At 33.5% G+C, this 17827-nt stretch overlaps 1 protein-coding gene across 2 annotated transcripts in view; it reads left to right on the top strand.

Annotated features, from left to right (window-relative positions):
• NCAM2 (neural cell adhesion molecule 2) overlaps positions 1–17827 on the top strand; it is a 531010-nt gene that overhangs the window by 339028 nt on the left and 174155 nt on the right. For both annotated transcript variants that reach the window (XM_078452862.2, XM_078452863.2), the window contains exons 6-7: positions 3594–3711; positions 16116–16276. In XM_078452862.2, the coding sequence (XP_078308988.2) occupies positions 3594–3711; positions 16116–16276 (279 nt within the window). The remainder of the gene's footprint in view (positions 1–3593; positions 3712–16115; positions 16277–17827) is intronic.

Raw genomic sequence — 17827 nt, 5'->3', positions numbered from 1 at the left:
TTTCCTCTTGTAAGACTGAATTTCTGTACCCATTTAACAATAACTTCCTATTCCCTTCTTTCACCTCCTGTCCTCTCCATATTTTCCCTGTTATTCCCCCCTCCCAAGAGCTCCTAGCAACCACCATTTCAAGTTCTGTCTATAATTTTGACCATTCCAAGTACATAATAAGTGGATTCATAGAGTATTTGTCTTTCTGTGACTGGTATTTCACTTAGCATAGCATCCTAAAGGTTCATCCATGTGAAGTATATGTCAGAATTAACTTTTTTTAAATTTTTTCTTTTTTTTTAATTTTAGAGAGAGAAATGGAAAGTGGGGGAGAGGAGCAGAGAGAGAGAGAGAGAGAGAGAGAGAGAGAGTATCTTAAGCAGTCTGCACACTCAGCACAGAGCCCAGAACAGGGCTAGATCCCATGACCCTGAGATCATGACCTGAGCCAAAATCAAGAGTCAGATGTTCAACCAACTGAGCCACCTAGGCTCCCCTTAACTTTATGAATAGTATTCCATTCTGTGCATATAACACATTTTGCTTATCCATTTATTCATTTACGGACATTTGTATTGCTTCCAGTCTTAAATATTGTGAATAATGCTGCTATGAAGATGGCTATACAGATACCTGTTTGAGATATTGCTTACAACTTACCTTCCATGCCTCCCTGTGGAAGCTGCAAGCCTACCATAGACTCCAGAGATCCAAGACAGTTACATTAGACAGATTCTGTCTGTGCAATTGCTGCCTAGGTAGGGAGACAGATGCCTGGTGCTGACCATTCTACGATCTTTTTCAAATCCTCCCTTATGCTAATTTCTGAATGCCACACAGCCTTAAGAGTGCAAGCAAGGAAAAGTAAATAAGAAAGGACCATGAGTCTTCATGTTAGTAGTCCTCTGCCAGAGAGAGGACATACATGTGAATTCATTTGATGACATACATTTTGGCCAGATCTGATTAATCAATGCGTTATAAAAGAGTAGCTTTCCTGACAGTGGTGGTGATTGGGGATTGGGAAGTTGTTTTCCTTATCCCGAATAAATTTGGAGGGATTATTGTTCTGATCAACTTGAATCACGTGAGTAATCCATGCTTAGTACAATGTTCTTCATCTTCTGAGACATATTTAGGGACAGTGCATAGGGGAAGACTGCAAGACACAGAAGGCAAATGGACGCTGGATGTCATTGTTGATGCAAGTGAATTAAGCCATCAAATTAGAGGTATCTTTGGTGCCTCTGCAGCCAGCAAAGGGAATTAATTGTAACATGAAGGTGGGCCAAAACCTTTGTCTAAGTGAGTTCTGGAGCCAGTTCCCTACACGTTCTCATGTGCCTTGAAGCTAAAGAATGAAAACCGAAATTTATCAGAAAGGATTGACTACATAATATACACAATATAAATCTTTGTAAAGTTATTAGAACTAGAGATTTCGGATATAGTTAAATACAAAAAAAAAGTATTTTTAAGAAGGTAAAATAGAGTAGAAAAAACATACTACATATGGGTCTTATGAGACAAGAAATTTGGATGAAATATAATTGTAATCCCTTTTAAAATTGTTTAATCCAACTCAATAGCAAATTCTGAACCAAAGATAATATACGTAAAAGTGCTCTATAGTCTAACACAGTGGCTAACAAATTCCCTGCACATCTTGGCATCAGAACTAGTGTAAATAGAAACTTCTATTTAAAAGTAAAAAGTAAAAAGTAAAAAGTAAAAAGAAAACTTCTGCAGGTTTTGAGGCTATTATCCTTCAGAATAGTTCTGGAATTACTCTTCAAATTACTACTGTATAAATATGCAATAGTAATATTGTTCTACAAGTGCACACTCTAAGTAAGAACACCCATTTCATTAGTAGAGCTACTGTATCATAACATGTAAACATTAAGATTTGTCAGTTCTTGCAGATCATCTTGCAGTTCAGTTTATAGAAAAGAGAATTATGATAAGGAACAAATAGTTTGTTTAAGCGAGTAACAGTCATAGGACAAGAACTGGAGCATGTGATTCTCCGATTGGAGGTGTTTCTATTTACACAAATACTTTGCTCTAGAGAGGATTTCTATTAAGAAGTACATTTTCATTGTAATTATTTAATGGTTAAAATATTTATTGTTGTAATAAAAATAGTGACAGTGTTCTTGCACCTATGTTTATCATAAGAAAAGGAAAGGCAATACATTTTGATTAAAGTGTTCTTTTCCATAATTACAAAAGAAGGAAAACTAGATACAGAAAGTCAAATTTCAATGTATTTAAAATGCAGAGTTAATGTCTGAAAAAAAGTCCATCCTATTGTAATACGTGTAATTATTATGTTATTTTAGAGACAGCATGTCAGATCATGTACCTTGTATTTAAATTCATAAAGGCAGAGACTTGATTTATTGTGCTTAATTGCTAAGATACATATCAGTTCCTATCTGCACCATCAGCATCAACAATACAGCATGAATGCTGACCTGAATGCTATTGTAGCAATAAATGAGATATTTAGTTATTATCACACTTTTTTTTAATGTTTATTTATTTTTGAACAACAGAGTGTGCGTAGGGGAAGGGCAGAGAGAGAGAGGGAGACACAGAATCTGAAGCAGGCTCTAGGCTCTAGGCTCTAGGCTCTGGGCTGTCCGCACAGACCCTGTTGTGGGGCTCGAACCCACAAATGCGAGATCTTGACCTGAGTCAATGTCAGATGCCTAACCAACTGAGCTACCCAGGCACCCCAGTTGTTATCACACTTCTAAATATGTAAAAAACAATTCTACTAATATAATTAATTTTAAGAGCATCATTTTGTCATTTAATTGAAAATCATAAAAGCGTGCATTAAATCAAAATTTATGCTGTACTTTGAAATTTAGTTTCTATTATGGATGCTATTGATTTGTTTATTGCAAACAGTACATTTTAGTAACAGTTTCAACAGGTCCGAAATGTGCAGCATATGCAGTTTTTGCAATGTAATTAGTTAGAAATTGGGGAAGCTTAATTTTTAAAATTGAATTGTTCATGAAAATCTATTTCATAGTCTCTATGTCTTGAGCAGTTTCTCTTCATAAAATGTTCTATAGTTGTGTGAAGAAATTAAGTGCAGTTAATCAGAAAGAACATTATGGTTTGACACCTAATTTGAAAGCCCTGTCTTGAAGCGGTGAATAATTGCTTATAGAATTACATATACCGATGAGAACTCAAATAGGAAATCCATTTATGCTTCAAGTAGATCTCAGTATTGATGTAAGTCAGGATAGTATTGTCTGTCTTTTTCTGAGAAATATTTCAAAAAAGTATACATATAAATTGGTTAAAATGTCTACTTTCTTGTTTAGTTTGATAGATTAAAAACAGTACAATAGCATTAGAACGAATTATCTCATTATTGTACATGGCACGCAGATCAGTGGTCTTAAAGTTATTTTACTGTGCAACCAAGTCAGTCCTGTTGATATAAATACAGACGTAAACAATAAAGTTTTAAAGCTTAAAATTAGCAACAACAAAAAGTACCTGTAAGAAAGTCCCAATGGTGTTTATAAAATGTTTTTCATCTCTATTTAATCTGTGTTCATCTCTTTTTTCAGTGCCGCCAGCGATCACAATGCCTCAGAAATCCTTTAATGCCACAGCAGAGAGAGGAGAAGAGATGACATTATCCTGCAGGGCCTCTGGCTCTCCCGAACCCTCTATCTCCTGGTACAGGTAGGTTACAGATACATATCCTTCTGGCTTGTGTCCAGGATCAATCTCATGGAAAAATATTTCTGATCTAATTTTATCAAGAATAAGAGCATTCTTTGGAGTTTCACTTGAAGTTTATGACAGTTTTGTTTTTAGTTAAATTGTAAAAGAGATTAACAGAGTGATTTAACCCAAGTCAAAGACTACACCCATTGCACTGGTTATTCTTTCTAGAATGCAGGCTTCTGCCCAAAATGGGCCCAAGGACGCCTATGACTGATTCAGCCACATTAATGTTACAGCTAGAGACTATATGGAAATAGGAACGCTAGCATTAATGGCACCATTGTTGTATGTATATAAAAGTGTATTTTATTCAATTCAATTATATATTTTCTTTATGGACTGTATTATTCAGAAAAAAGCTAATTATGTGCAGTTAAATTTTCATAAATTTAATGTCATTTTTAAAAAGCTTACTTCATCAAATGAATAAACACTCTATCCTAAGTCCATTCTTTAACAGTTTACTTATATATATATTTTTTTAGAATTGTTAAATGTTACTTCATTTTTATTAACATCAAACAGATATCAACGTTGTCATTCTTTTAGGTTGTGGCTTTAACTGTTAAAAGGGAGACAATGAAACTTTACAGATGGACAATTTTATAAATTCATACTAGTTATTAATTCGGGTTACTACTTAAGCATAGCTACAAATATTTATAGAACCTCTTCTACACTTCACAAACCAAATAGTGTAAGAATAATCACAAGAAAACAATAAGTAAAAATATATTCCACATTGTCAAAAATGGGCCAATTGTAAGGATTAGGTTTAAAAAAATATTAAGGAAGAATAATTGCAATCCAATTTTATTTTATTCTGTCACTTCCTGAACATTTACTGATATTCTGCAACTTCCAAACCTTTATCCATTTAATATAGCAGGTAGCAATAAACGAGATATTTCTTTAAATAGGTGTTTTTAGATGTTCTTTGCAAACTGATTCCTTTGTAACATAATGTTGGTATTTTTAAAAGGATTACACATCAAACATTAACATATTCACCCCAGATAATAATCATGTATCTCAGAGACTTCTGGTTTCTAGTGTGTATCTTAAAGAGTCAATATTACATCTAATTGCAGCACAGAAAAGCTCTTGGACCATTCATTACAATGAACAAATATTGTTCTAGAATCTCATTCTCATCATTATATCTTTCCAGAGAGACTTCCTTCTGTTTAAATTTCTGTCTTAAAGTTCAACATTTGTTCAAAATTCTCATATTTAAGTGGAAACGTAATTATCATACAGGCTAGAATAAATCAGATTCTGAGGCTAACATAATAAATCATTTAAATCTACATTTTTTAATCTTTATATCTTCATATGACATTAGTTTAATGTCTATAATGGTGTAGATAATAATTGTTCTATTCTCTGGATATTTAATATATAATGGGCGAATGGAAGTATATGGTAGTGACATTGACAGAGTGAAAATTAGCATTAGAAGTTTTTATTTTGACATATTTATGTAGGGCTATAAGCATTTGTGTAGAGGTTTAACTACAAATTCAAGTTATTTCACAGATCTGGGTCTATCCCAGGAATACCTTTGTCTTTAGTGGTCTCTTGTGATGTATATCTTTTCAGCAATGTGTCCATTTCATTCCAGTTGTTTTTACTAGCTTTAAGTCATTTACAGTATTCCCTTTCTATACTTTTTTTACTTTTCAAAATTTTTACTTAAATTCTAGTTGGTTAACATTAGTGTAAAATTGGTTTCAGGTGTAGAATTTAGTGATTCATCACTACACCTAACACCCAGTGCTCACCACATGTGCACACCTTAATACCCATCACACCCATTTAGCCCATCCCCACCCACCTCCCTCTAACCACCCTGTTTGTTCTCTGTTGTTAGAGTCTCTTAATGGTTTGTTTCCGCCCCCCTTTTTTTGTTTTTGTTTTTTCCTTTCCTATATGTCCCTCTGTTTCATTTCTTTAATTCCACATATGAGTGAAATCATATGGTATTTCTGTAATGGCTTATTCCACTTAGCATAATACACTCAAGCTCCCTCCATGTCATTGCAAATGGCAAGATTTCATTTATTTGATGGCTGAGTAATATTCCATTTTACATATATACCACAACTTCTTCATCCATTCATCAGTCAGTGGACATTTGGGCTCTTTCCGTAATTTGGCTATTATTGATAAGGCTGCTGTAAACATTGGGGTGCAAGTGCTCCTTCAAACCTGTTCTTGTAATGTTATTTTTGACATTGGTTATTTAGAATGTTGTTAATTTGTTTCCAAATATTTGAGTATATTTCATATATATTTCTGCTACTAGTTTCTAACTGAATTTCTTAATTGTCATAAAACATACTTTGTATAATATCAATTTGCTTAAATTTATTGGGTCTCATTTTATAATCTAAATTTTTAAATGTTCTTTGTGCACTTGAAAAGAATATATATTCCACTGTTGTATGGAGTAGTCTCTAAATATCAAATAGGTCAGCTGGTTGATTAATATTGTTCACATCTTCTATATCCTTAATGATTTTACAAGCATTGTCTATTTTTCTGTGCTCAGTTCTCTCTGTTTGGTTTCATGTCTTTTGAAGCTCTGGTATGTGTTTATACATTTATCAACATCATATCAATATTATAAAATTATTAAAGGAATTTGTTTAGGAATAAAATGATATCAGATAGAACGTTCAGCCCTTTTTTTTTGTTTTTGCAAATTTTTATGTCTTCAAGTTCACTAAATTATATTGATATATTTTCAAAATTGTTGATTATTTTTCTTTTGTAATGTTTAATCTACTTTCAGATCCACCAGAGTATTTTTCATCCTTCTATTTTTTATCTCTACACATTTGATGGAGGACTTTATTTCCAAGGCAAATTGGTATATAGCATTATTAGTTTCAGGTGTAAATCATAATTTGATTTTCATATAAATTTCAAAGTGATCACCATAGTGAGTCTAGTTACCATCTGTCACCATGCAATTGATTCCCTTCACCCATCTCACCCACCCTCTAATTCCTTTACCCTCTGATATCTACCAATCCATTCTCTGTATCCAGGAGATAGTTTTGTGTTATTTGTTCACTTGTTTTATTTTTCAGCTTCCACATGTAAGTGAAATCATATGGTATTTATATTTCTCTGTCTGACTTGTATCACTTAGCATAACACATTTAAGATCCATTTGTGTTGTGAAAAATGGCAAGATTTGCTTCCTTTTTATGGGATTTTTCCAGTTTTTTTTTTTCTTGTAACTGATTTCTAGTGTCATACCATTGTGGTTAGAAAAGATGCTTGGTATGTGAAATATCTTCTTAAATTTATTGAGACTTGTATGTAGCCTAATGCCATTTATCCTGGAGAATGTTCCATGTCACTTGAGAAGAACATGTATTCTACTACTTTTAAATGGACTGTTCTGTTTATATCTATTAAGTCCATCTGGACTAATGTGTTGTTTAAGGCCAATTTTTCTTATTGATTTTATGTCTGGATGATAGATCTGTTGGTGTAAATGGGGTATTAAAGTCCTCTACTCTTATTGTCTTGCTGTCAATTTTTACCTTTAGGTCTCTTAATACCTGCTTTATGTATTTAGGTATTCCTATATTGGGCACATAATTATTTACAAATGTTATATCCTCATTTTGTAATGACCCCATTACCATTACTTAATGCCTTCCTTGTTACATGTGTAGTACTTGTTTTAAAGTCATCATTTTGTCTGATATAGTATAGCTTTGTTTTCATTTTAATTTGCATGGAATATCTTTTCCTATCCCTTCACTTTGTTTTTTAACTATTATTTTATTTTAGAAAGAGAGAGAGAGCACATGTGAGTTGAAGAGAGGGGCAGAGGGAGAGAGATAATTTTTAAGCAGGTTCCATGTTCAGCATGGAGCCTGATGCTGGGTTCAATCTCTCATGACCCTGAGATCATGACATGAGCCTAAATCAAAAGTCAGATACTTAAGCAACTGAGCCATCCAGGCATCCCTCGATCCCTTCACTTTAAATCTCTGTGTCCTTAGATCTGAAGTGAGTCTCTTATAGACAACACATCAATAGGTCTTGTTTTTTTCCATTTAGTCACTTATCTTTTGATTGGAGAATTTAGTCTATTTGCATTTAAAGTAATTATTGATAGGTATGTACTTATTGCCTTTTTTTTTCATTGTTTTCTGAATGGTTTGTAGTTCCTCTCTGTTCCTTTCTTTTTTCTCTTGCTCTCTTCCCTTGTGGTTTGATACTTCTTTATAGTGTTGTGTTTAGATTACTTTCCCATTATCCTTTGTGTGTCTACTAGGGTTCCCATATAACAGACAGTGTAGCATTTTATTCTAAGTTGATAGCAACATAATTTTGAATACATATTAGACTCTAGATTTTTATTCCCCCACCACATGTTTTATGTTTCTGATGTTATATATTACATCTTTTGTGTGTGTGTATACCTTAACAAATTATTATAACTATAGTTGATTTTACATTTGTTTTTTAACCTTCCTTGTAAATTTTTAAGTGGTTGATCCACTATATTTACTGTAAATTTGGCTTTTCCAATCAGATATTTAGTTTCATATATTTTCTTTTACTAGTTAGTACCTTTTATTTTCAGCTTGAAGAAGTACCTTCAACATTTCTTGTAAGGCTGGTCTAATGGTATGAAATCACTTAACTTTTGGTTGTCTGGAAAACTATCTCTCCTTTATTTTGAATGATAGCCTTGCTGGGTAGAATATTCTTGGTTGGCAATCTTTCCTTTCAGCACTTTGAATATATCATGCCACTTTCTTTTGGCCTGAAGAGTTTATGCTGAAAAATCAACTGATAGTCTTATAGGTACTTTTATGATAGTCTTTATATGTATCATGTTGTTCTCTTGCAAACTTTAAGATTTTCTCTTTTTCTTTAACTGTTAACATTTTAATTATAATGTGTCATGATGTGGATCTCTTTGGTTTCATCTTCTTTGGAACTCTTTGTTCTTTCTGGGCCTGGATGTCTCTTTCCTTCCCTAGGTTGGTTAAATTTTCAGCCATTATTTCTTAAAGTATCCATTTCTCTTTCTCTTCTTCTAGGACTCTATAATGTGAATGTTATGCCACTTGATGTTGTCCCATAGTTCCCATAAACTATCTTCACTTTTTAAAATTCCCTTTTTATTGTTGTTTTTTCAGTTGTTCTCTTTGGGTGAGTTCCACTGCCCTGTCTTCCAGGTTGCTGATGTGTTCTTCTGACTCATCTAAACTGCTGTTGAAATTCTTTAGTTTAGTTTAGTGTATTTTTTTTAGTTCAGTTATTGTATTCTTCGGTATTGTGACTTCTGTTTGACACTTTCTTACATTTTCTGTCTCTTTGTTTGAAGTTCTCACTGTGTTCATCTATCCTTCTTCCAATTCGGTGAACATCTTTATGACCATTACTTTGAACTCTTTGTCAGGTAAATTACTTATCTCTCTTTTATCAAGGATTTTTTTTTTCTTTTCTGGGTTTTATCTTGTTTTTCTTTTTTCTTTTGGAGTGTATTCTTGCTTTCCAATTTTCCTTTTCTCAATCATATTTTTGTTTCTGTGTATTAGATGGAACAGCTACCTCTCCCATTCTAGAGGAGTGCCCTGGTGCACATGATGGAACTATGATTCAACCTTGCCTGAGTTCTTGGTTGACTCTTTCACATTTGTGCTTATCTATGTAGCATAATTTATTTTTAATAAGGTAGAACCCATGGGCGGAATGGGAAGCTTGCTATTGCAGGGCCCAGGGATACACAGAATGTGGGAAGAGTGAGCCTGCTGGCTTCAGAGAGGCTGTGAGGGAGCCCGGAGGGAGCCCAGAACAAGAGTGAGCCAACTGGAAATAATAAGACTGGCAGAGCTCATGGGCAGGGCAAGCCAGGCAGCTGCAGTAGGACTGTGGGAGAGCACAGGGGTGAAGAAGCCCTACAACACTAGAAATGTTGAGTGGGAATTTAAAAATGGTGCCGACCAGCATCTTCTCCTCTGGAGAAAGTCCTACAAGGCCCCTGTGTCTCCAGCACATTCTTGAACATTAGCTAATGAATTTTCATTGCATATAGAAAGGTGCTTTCAAAACTGCATTTTTTGTAGATTCCTGGCATGAGTAAGTCTGGGTAAGACTTTTTTTAAAAGCAAACTTTTCATTTTCCATAGCCTTTTGGATGTCCTGGATGTAAGCCCTTTTGCTTTGCAGAGTCAGCTGGTTTTGGGTGTTCATTTCTACAGTGTAGGTCCCAAGGTTTGGGGTGCCTGATATAGGGTATAAAACCTTCACTTCTCAACAAGAAACTGTTATTTTAACAGTATTTTCTCCTAACTTGATAATCTGTGTCATTTCTGGATCTTTTTAATTGACTGAATTTTCTCTTTGTTATGCGTCATATTTTCCCAGTTATATACTATCCTGGTAATTTTTGATTGGGTGCAGATATTAAGGATTTTATGTTTGGAGTGGTGATTGTTTTTGTATTTTCTTACTTTGTTTTTAGATACAGAAATAGCTTGAGAAAAGTTTGATGTTTTGAAGATTGCGTTTAGGCTCTTTTAGTGCAACTACAACCTGGGATTAATATGCTTCTGTTATTGAGGCAATATTCTTCTAAAAGGGGTGACTTAATGTCCTGCATTTTAGGAAATTTCTCTACTCTGGATGGTTGAGATGCAAATTATTCCTGGTTCTGGGATTGTTGTGCTTTATCTTTTCCAATGGTTATTTCCCTTTCTTTGGAAGGTCTTACTGGCATGCAATTACTGATAAGTATTCAGTTAAAAATTGGTTAGGAACACATTGCAGATTTCTCTACTATCTTTCTTGTGTAGCTCTTTTTTCTTACATTCACTGATCCACAAATTCTAGCTACTTTAACCACTTCCTACTGAGAACTCTCCCTAGCTGTGTTTGGACTCTCCCTCTGTGAGCCGCAGCCTGGAAACACTCTTCAAGTACCAGGATATGGTGGTCTTCTGAGGTCACTGTTTTGAGCTACTTGAAAACTATTATTTAATCTGTGTCTAGTGTTGTTTGCTGTTTACAATGAGAGGGTATATATGGTTCCCTGTTACTCCATTGTGGTTGAAAGTGGAATTATCCTCCTTTCTTTATCATTTCCACTAATTCCATAATTCCATGATTCATTCTCTCTCTCTTTCCTCTCTCTGTCTCTCTCTCTCTTTAATCTACATCCAAGTTAGTTACCATAGAGTGCAACAATGATTTCAGGGGTAGATTCCTTAATGCCCCTTACCCATTTAGCCCATCCCCCCTCTCCCACAACCCCTCCAGTAACCCTCTGTTCTCCACATTTAAGAGTCTCTTATGTTTTGTCCCCATCACTGTTTTTATATTGATTTGCTCCCCTTCCTGTATGTTCATCTGTTTTGTATCTTAACGTCCTCATGTGAGTGAAATCATACGATGTTTGTTTTTCTCTGACTAATTTCGCTTAGCATAATACCCTCTAGTTCCATCCATGCTGTTGAGATTGGCAAGATTTCAGTCTTTTTGATTGCCAAGTAATACTCCATTGTGTGTGTGTGTATATATATATATATATATATATATATATATATATATATATGTATATATATACATATATATACACATACTACATCTTCTTTTTCCATTCATCCACCAATGGCGATGGACATTTGGGCTCTTTCCATACTTTGGCTTTTGTTGATAGTGCTGCTATAAGCATGGGGGTGCATGTGTCCCTTCGAAACAGCACACCTGTATCCCGTGGATAAATGCCTAGTAGTGCAATTGCTTGGTCATAGGGTAGTTCTATTTTTAGTTTTTTGAGGAACCTCCATACTGTTTTCCAGAGTGGCTGCACCAGCTTGCACTGCCACCAACAATGCAAAAGAGATCCTCTTTCTCCGCATCCTCGCTAACTTCTGTTGTTGCTTGGGTTGTTAATGTTAGCCATTCTGACAGGTGTGAGGTTGTTTCTCATTGTGGTTTTGATTTGTATTTCCCTGATGATGAGTGATGGTGAGCATTTTTTCATGTGTCGGTTGGCCATCTGCATGTCTTCCTTGGAGAAGTGTCTATTCCTGTTTTTTGCCCATTTCTTCACTGGATTATTTGTTTTCTGGGTGTTGAGTTTGATAAGTTCTTTATAGATTTTGGATACTAACCCTTCATCTGATATGTCATTTGCAAATATCTTCTCCCATTCTGTCGGTTGCCTTTTAGTTTTTCTGATTGTTTCCTTCGCTGTACAGAAGCTTTTTATTTTGATGAGGTCCCAGTAGTTCATTTTTGCTTTTGTTTCCCTTACCGCTGGAGACGTGTTGAGTAAGAAGTTGCTGTGGCCAAGATCAGAGAGGTTTTACCTGCTTTCTCCTCAAGGATTTTGATGGCTTCCTGTCTTACATTGAGGTCTTTCATCCATTTTGAGTTTATTTTTGTGTATGGTGTAAGAAAGTGGTCCAGGTTCATTCTTCTGCATGTCGCTGTCCAGTTTTACCAGCACCACTTGCTGAAGAGACTGTCTTTATTCCATTGGATATTCTTTCCTGCTTTGTCAAAGATTAACTGGCCATAAATTTGTGGGTCCATTTCTGGGTTCTCTATTTGGTTCCATTGATCTGAATGTCTGTTTTTGTGCCAGTACCATACTGTCTTGATGATAACAGCTTTGTAGTATAGCTTGAAGTCTGGGATTGTGATGCCTCCTGCTTTGGTTTTCTTTTTCAAGATTGCTTTGGCTATTTGGGGTCTTCTCTGGTTCCAAACAAATTTTAGGATTGTTTGTTCTAGCTCTGTGAAGAATGCTGGTATTATTTTGATAGGTATTGTATTGAATATGTGGATTGCTTTGGGTAGTATTGACATTTTAACAATATTTGTTCTTCCTATCCAGAAGCATGGAATCTTTTTCCTTTTCTGTGTGTGTCTTCTTAAATTTCTTTCATAAGCTTTTTATAGTTTCAGTGTATAGATTTTTCACCTCTTTGGTTAGATTTATTCCTAGGCATTTTATGGGTTTTGGTGCAACTGTAAATGGGATCGATTCCTTGATTTCTCTTTCTGTTGCTTCATTGTTGGTGTATAGGAATGCAACCAATTTCTGTGCATTGATTTATATCCTGCAGTTTTGCTGAATTCATGGATCAGTTTTAGAGTTTTTTTGATGGAATCTTTTGGGTTTTCCATATAGTATATCTTGTTATCTGCCAAGAGTGAAAGTTTGACCTCCTCCTGGCCAATTTGGATGCTTTTTATTTCTTTGCATTGTCTGATTGGTGGAGGCTTAGACTTCCAATACTACTTTGAATAATAGTGATGAGAGTGGATATCCCTGTCTTGTTCCTAACTTTAGGGGGAAAACTCTTAGTTTTTCCCTATTGAGGATGATATTAGCATTGGGTCTTTCATATATGGCTCTTATGATCTTGAGGTATGATCCTTCTATCCCTACTTTCTTGAGGGTTTTTATCAAGAAAGGATGCTGATGGTATTACTATCAAGGAGTTTATGTTTGTGCTAAATTGATTTGTATATTTGGGTGCTTTCACATTGGGAGCATAAATGTTTACAATTATTAGGTCTTCTTGGTGGATAGAGCCCTTAATTATGATATAATGCCCTCTTCATCTCTTGTTACAGTCTTTTTTTAGTGTCTGTAAGTATGGCTACTCCAGCTTTCTTTTGTTGACCATTAGCATGATAGATGGTTATCATCCCCTTACTTTCAATCTGAAGGTGTCTTTAGGTCTAAAGTGGGTCTCTTGTGAACAGCACAGAGATGGATTTTGTTTTCTTAACCATTCTGTTACCTTATGTCTTTTGATTTAAACATTTAGTCCATTGTCTTTAGGTCTAAAGTGGGTCTCTTGTAAACAGCATATAGATGGATCTTTTCTTATCCATTCTGTTACCCTATGTCTTTTGATTGGAGCACTGAGTCCATTGACATTTAGAGTGAGTACTAAAAGATATGAATTTATTGCCATTATGTTTCTTGTAGAGTTGGAGTTTCTGGTGGATTCCGTGATTCTCATACCTATTTTCTTGTGCCTAGAAAAGCATTACTTAGAGAAGTGGTTTGAGTTTCAAGTATGAGCTTATATAATTCCACCAGAATTCTTTGAAAGTCTTTTGCACACATGGCATTCTCCAGAAGTGGATTGTGAATAATAACAAGTATATTCTATATCAGAAGTTTGTTAAGAGAGAGGAATTTAGAAACTATTACTTTGGTTAGTTCCCTTGCTGATATTTTTAAATGAAGTTCTTGAAGGGAACATAGTCTTTATATACTTATTTCCTCTAAATCTCTTCTAGATCTTCCCATCCACTGCAAAGCCCAAATCATAATTTTTCCCCATGAAAATTAGAAGTATTTCACTCATCTTTTGCCTTTTCTCCTACTACAGTAGATCCCTCTTTCCCCTACCTAACATACAAGAAGTTATCAATAACTTCATTAATGATATCTACCTTATCCTCTTAATGCCAGTCATATTATCAATTCTTCATGATAGGTAGCCATGTCTTACTCATTTGCCGTACTTCAAACATTTATCACAATATTTCACATGAGGTAGAGAAATAACCCTCTTTATCAGAAAGAGCACTAGAATTTAGTTATTACGCTTCTTATATTACTGTGTGAACCTAGTTGTCTTCATCTGTGAATTAAGGGGTGTGAAAATTATACTTAAAATTTTTGTTTTCTAATCTGTGAATGACGGTGGGAGTGAAAATAGACATCTATGAGCTAATTGTGAGCTTTTAATCAGGTAGAATTTATAGGGAAAGTGTATTATAAACCACAGATTGCTTAAATTTCTATGTATTATTATTATTCTTACTGTTGTTTTGTTATGGTTATACAAATTAGTAATTTCTACTTGGCTAGTGTAAGAAATATATTATATCACTAATTACTATGAAGGCTATATATATTACATTCTGGACAAAAAGGCTGTAATATCATATTTCATTGTTGTTAGTTTTAGATTCATAAAATATAAAAATATATAAAAATACAGAGCAACATATATATCTATATATATATATAGAGAGAGAGAGAGATATCTATGTATCTATATATATATATAGATATACATTTGCTTTGGGTATTTTACAAACCCTACTTTTGGACCCCACTCTTATGACATTTTTGCACATTTCATGATATCTTTAGAGATGTCAGTAGAAACTGGAAAAACAGATGCTAATGAGTCATAGAAAGATAAGTATTGTATTAGGATATGCACCATACCCCACTTTCGGTTAAGTGAAACCAGAATTCACTGGAATGATCATTTAGTGTGTTGAAGAAATGTTCTCTCATTCTAGGAATTTTTTAAAATAATTTTTTCAGAGATTTGTTTTTAAATTTAAACTTGTGTAGACAAATAGATACCCCATCCTCTAAGGACAGATCCTAAACATTTTACATCCATGGGCCTTGCAATCAATTCAGTCATTCAAAATACCATTATACAAAAAAAATATAGAAGGAAAACTAAAGAGAACAAAGGAGGAGGAAGAGTAAATAAGGAGAATAAACTTGAATGGAAGGGAATATACATTACAAGAAGGTTCCACACATATTAAGGGGAACTGTGGATTGCTTACGATTTAAATATATTTAAAATATTTTTTATTGTACATATTACAGGCAAAAATTGAAAAACATTGTTTTAACAGACAACACAAACTGGAATTGGAAGAGAGTGAAGACTATTTCAGTTCAGAAAGAACTTGGAAAATATTGAAAATTATTGGTGTCTAAGAGGGAACATATCTAAGAAAAGTGATTTCTTCTCATTAATGAATTAAGTCATCATATTCAGCATAATTTCTCTAACTGCACTTGCAAATAATTGTTTCATCTTACCCCTTTATTGGTAATACTTATTTGCAATATAAATTGGTAATGTATTTAAATTGCATTTACTTTGAAACTTCTTTAAGGGATATTTCCATAGAAACTATCTTAAATGTGTCCTAGGGACCTAGTAAATGTGTGTTGACTCACCAACATAAAAAGTGTATATAGAATTAAGATCAGCAACACAAAATTTTTTTGCTAATAAGGTAAAAATTGAACGAATGTGCTTTTTTGCCAAAAAAGAGTGTTATGATTTCAACATAGCTCAAAAGTTACTCTTGTCTGTAAATCCAAAGCAGTTTTCAAGTATAATTTTAATGCCTAGTAATTGAGTTTTCACTGAGCTACTAAAAGTACACTTGTGATTGGAATATAGCCTTGTCTATCAATAGCCATGAAATGATTGACAATGAGTGATCAAAAAATTGAGTACAATCTCCTTCTGAGTTATGAAGTCAGATTTATGAAGATCAACCTCTGTTTTCTTCTTTAGGAATGGCAAGTTCATTGAAGAAAATGAAAAATACATATTAAAAGGAAGCAATACAGAACTCACTGTCAGGAACATAATTAATAGTGATGGGGGTCCTTATATCTGCAGGGCCACAAATAAAGCAGGAGAAGATGAAAAACAGGCATTCCTCCAGGTCTTTGGTAAGTATTATAGCATAGTGGTTAAAATTATGATGTCTAGAGGGAGGTCTGAGTCAAATTGTACTCTGTTGCTTATATGTCACTAACTTTCCAAAATTAAATCTCATTTCTCATCTGAAATATATTTTAGCATTGCAGCTACCAGATAGAATTATTTTGAGAATTACATGAAACGATACATGTATATTCTTGTAAAATATTGGCTGACTCATAACAGAAGATGGAAGAAAATTCATTTAAATTACACATATTGGGATCCGTTACAATTTATATATAATATGGGTTGGTCTTCATAAATCTTTAAGTGACACATATTGAGATTAGTTGTACTTTGAATATACTTCGAAACAATACCTCTATAAAGCTATAATTAGGAAATGTCTATGTGTAACCATTAGTAAATACTCCTTTTTTCATTTTTTTAAAAGGAAATATGAATATCTTCCATATTTACTAAGAGCCATATTGCCTTCTTTGGGGAACTTACAAAAGGTAGATAACTAGTAAGGGTTTTAAAATTATTATGATTGATTTAGCTTCCATATATGATTGTAAGAAGAAAAACAATTTTTCTAGTGTATTTAGAATATATCATTGTCTTTAACAACCATAATACTAAAAATTAAATGCACTAGTAATAATTAATATGTTTTCTCCATTTTTCAAAACACTTATCAAAATGATTTCACAACGGAGGGCAGGGAAAGGAAAGAAGGAAGATTCTTTAAGAGTAAGAAGGACAATGGTTCATGCAGAGGAAAAAGTAAACAAACTTAAAACTGTTAGAAATTATAGGAAGCCCTTATCTTGTTATAGCACTATTCCTCACTTAACAAGGTTGTTCTCTTTAAAACCTACACTAAATATGACTCAATATAAAAATAAATTAATTAATTACAAATGATAGTTTCTGAGATAATCCCAAAAGGTAGATATTCTCAATTTGCATCAAAGAGCTCTTATGAAATATTAGGTTTTTGTTCTTATTAGGATGGCAGTGAATGAGAACAGAGATAAATAATAGAATGTTTCTAATACTTTTATCTTTTCAAATAGAAAATACTGCATGATATTATACATTGCTGTTGTAATCACTTTTGTATAGTAACACTGAACAAATTTGTATTATGTTTGACACAAAATCAAATATATATGTAGTAGAAATCTACCTAAATCCATTAAAGTCAAGGAAGTAAACACTGAGTTAGTAAAAAGTATATATGCCATATTTCCTATAATAGGAACCTAATTTTCTCAGATTAAAACAACTTATTTATATTACATGATTAATTCCATTTAAAGATTAAATAAACTGTTACTTTTTATGAAATAACAAGTGCTAGCTTTTATCCCTTTGTGGTGTACCAAAATATAAGTACAGATAATACAGTTTTACAATCATAAAGCTCTGTGGTGTCATGTAAATTTGTGGATAGACATAGTTTTTAATATAAAAATAATTTAAATTAGGAGACATTTTTTCTCATTTTTGAAGTCATAATTATAAAGAAATTATTAGCCAAAATACCTAAAATATTGTTAAAATAAACT

Source organism: Panthera onca, chromosome C2, assembly GCF_046562875.1.
Source record: "Panthera onca isolate mPanOnc1 chromosome C2, mPanOnc1 haplotype 2, whole genome shotgun sequence".
In the NCBI taxonomy this organism is placed as follows: Eukaryota; Metazoa; Chordata; class Mammalia; order Carnivora; family Felidae; genus Panthera; species Panthera onca.
Note: the sequence above shows the minus strand (reverse complement) of the source record. Positions and strands in the feature narration are given on the sequence as shown.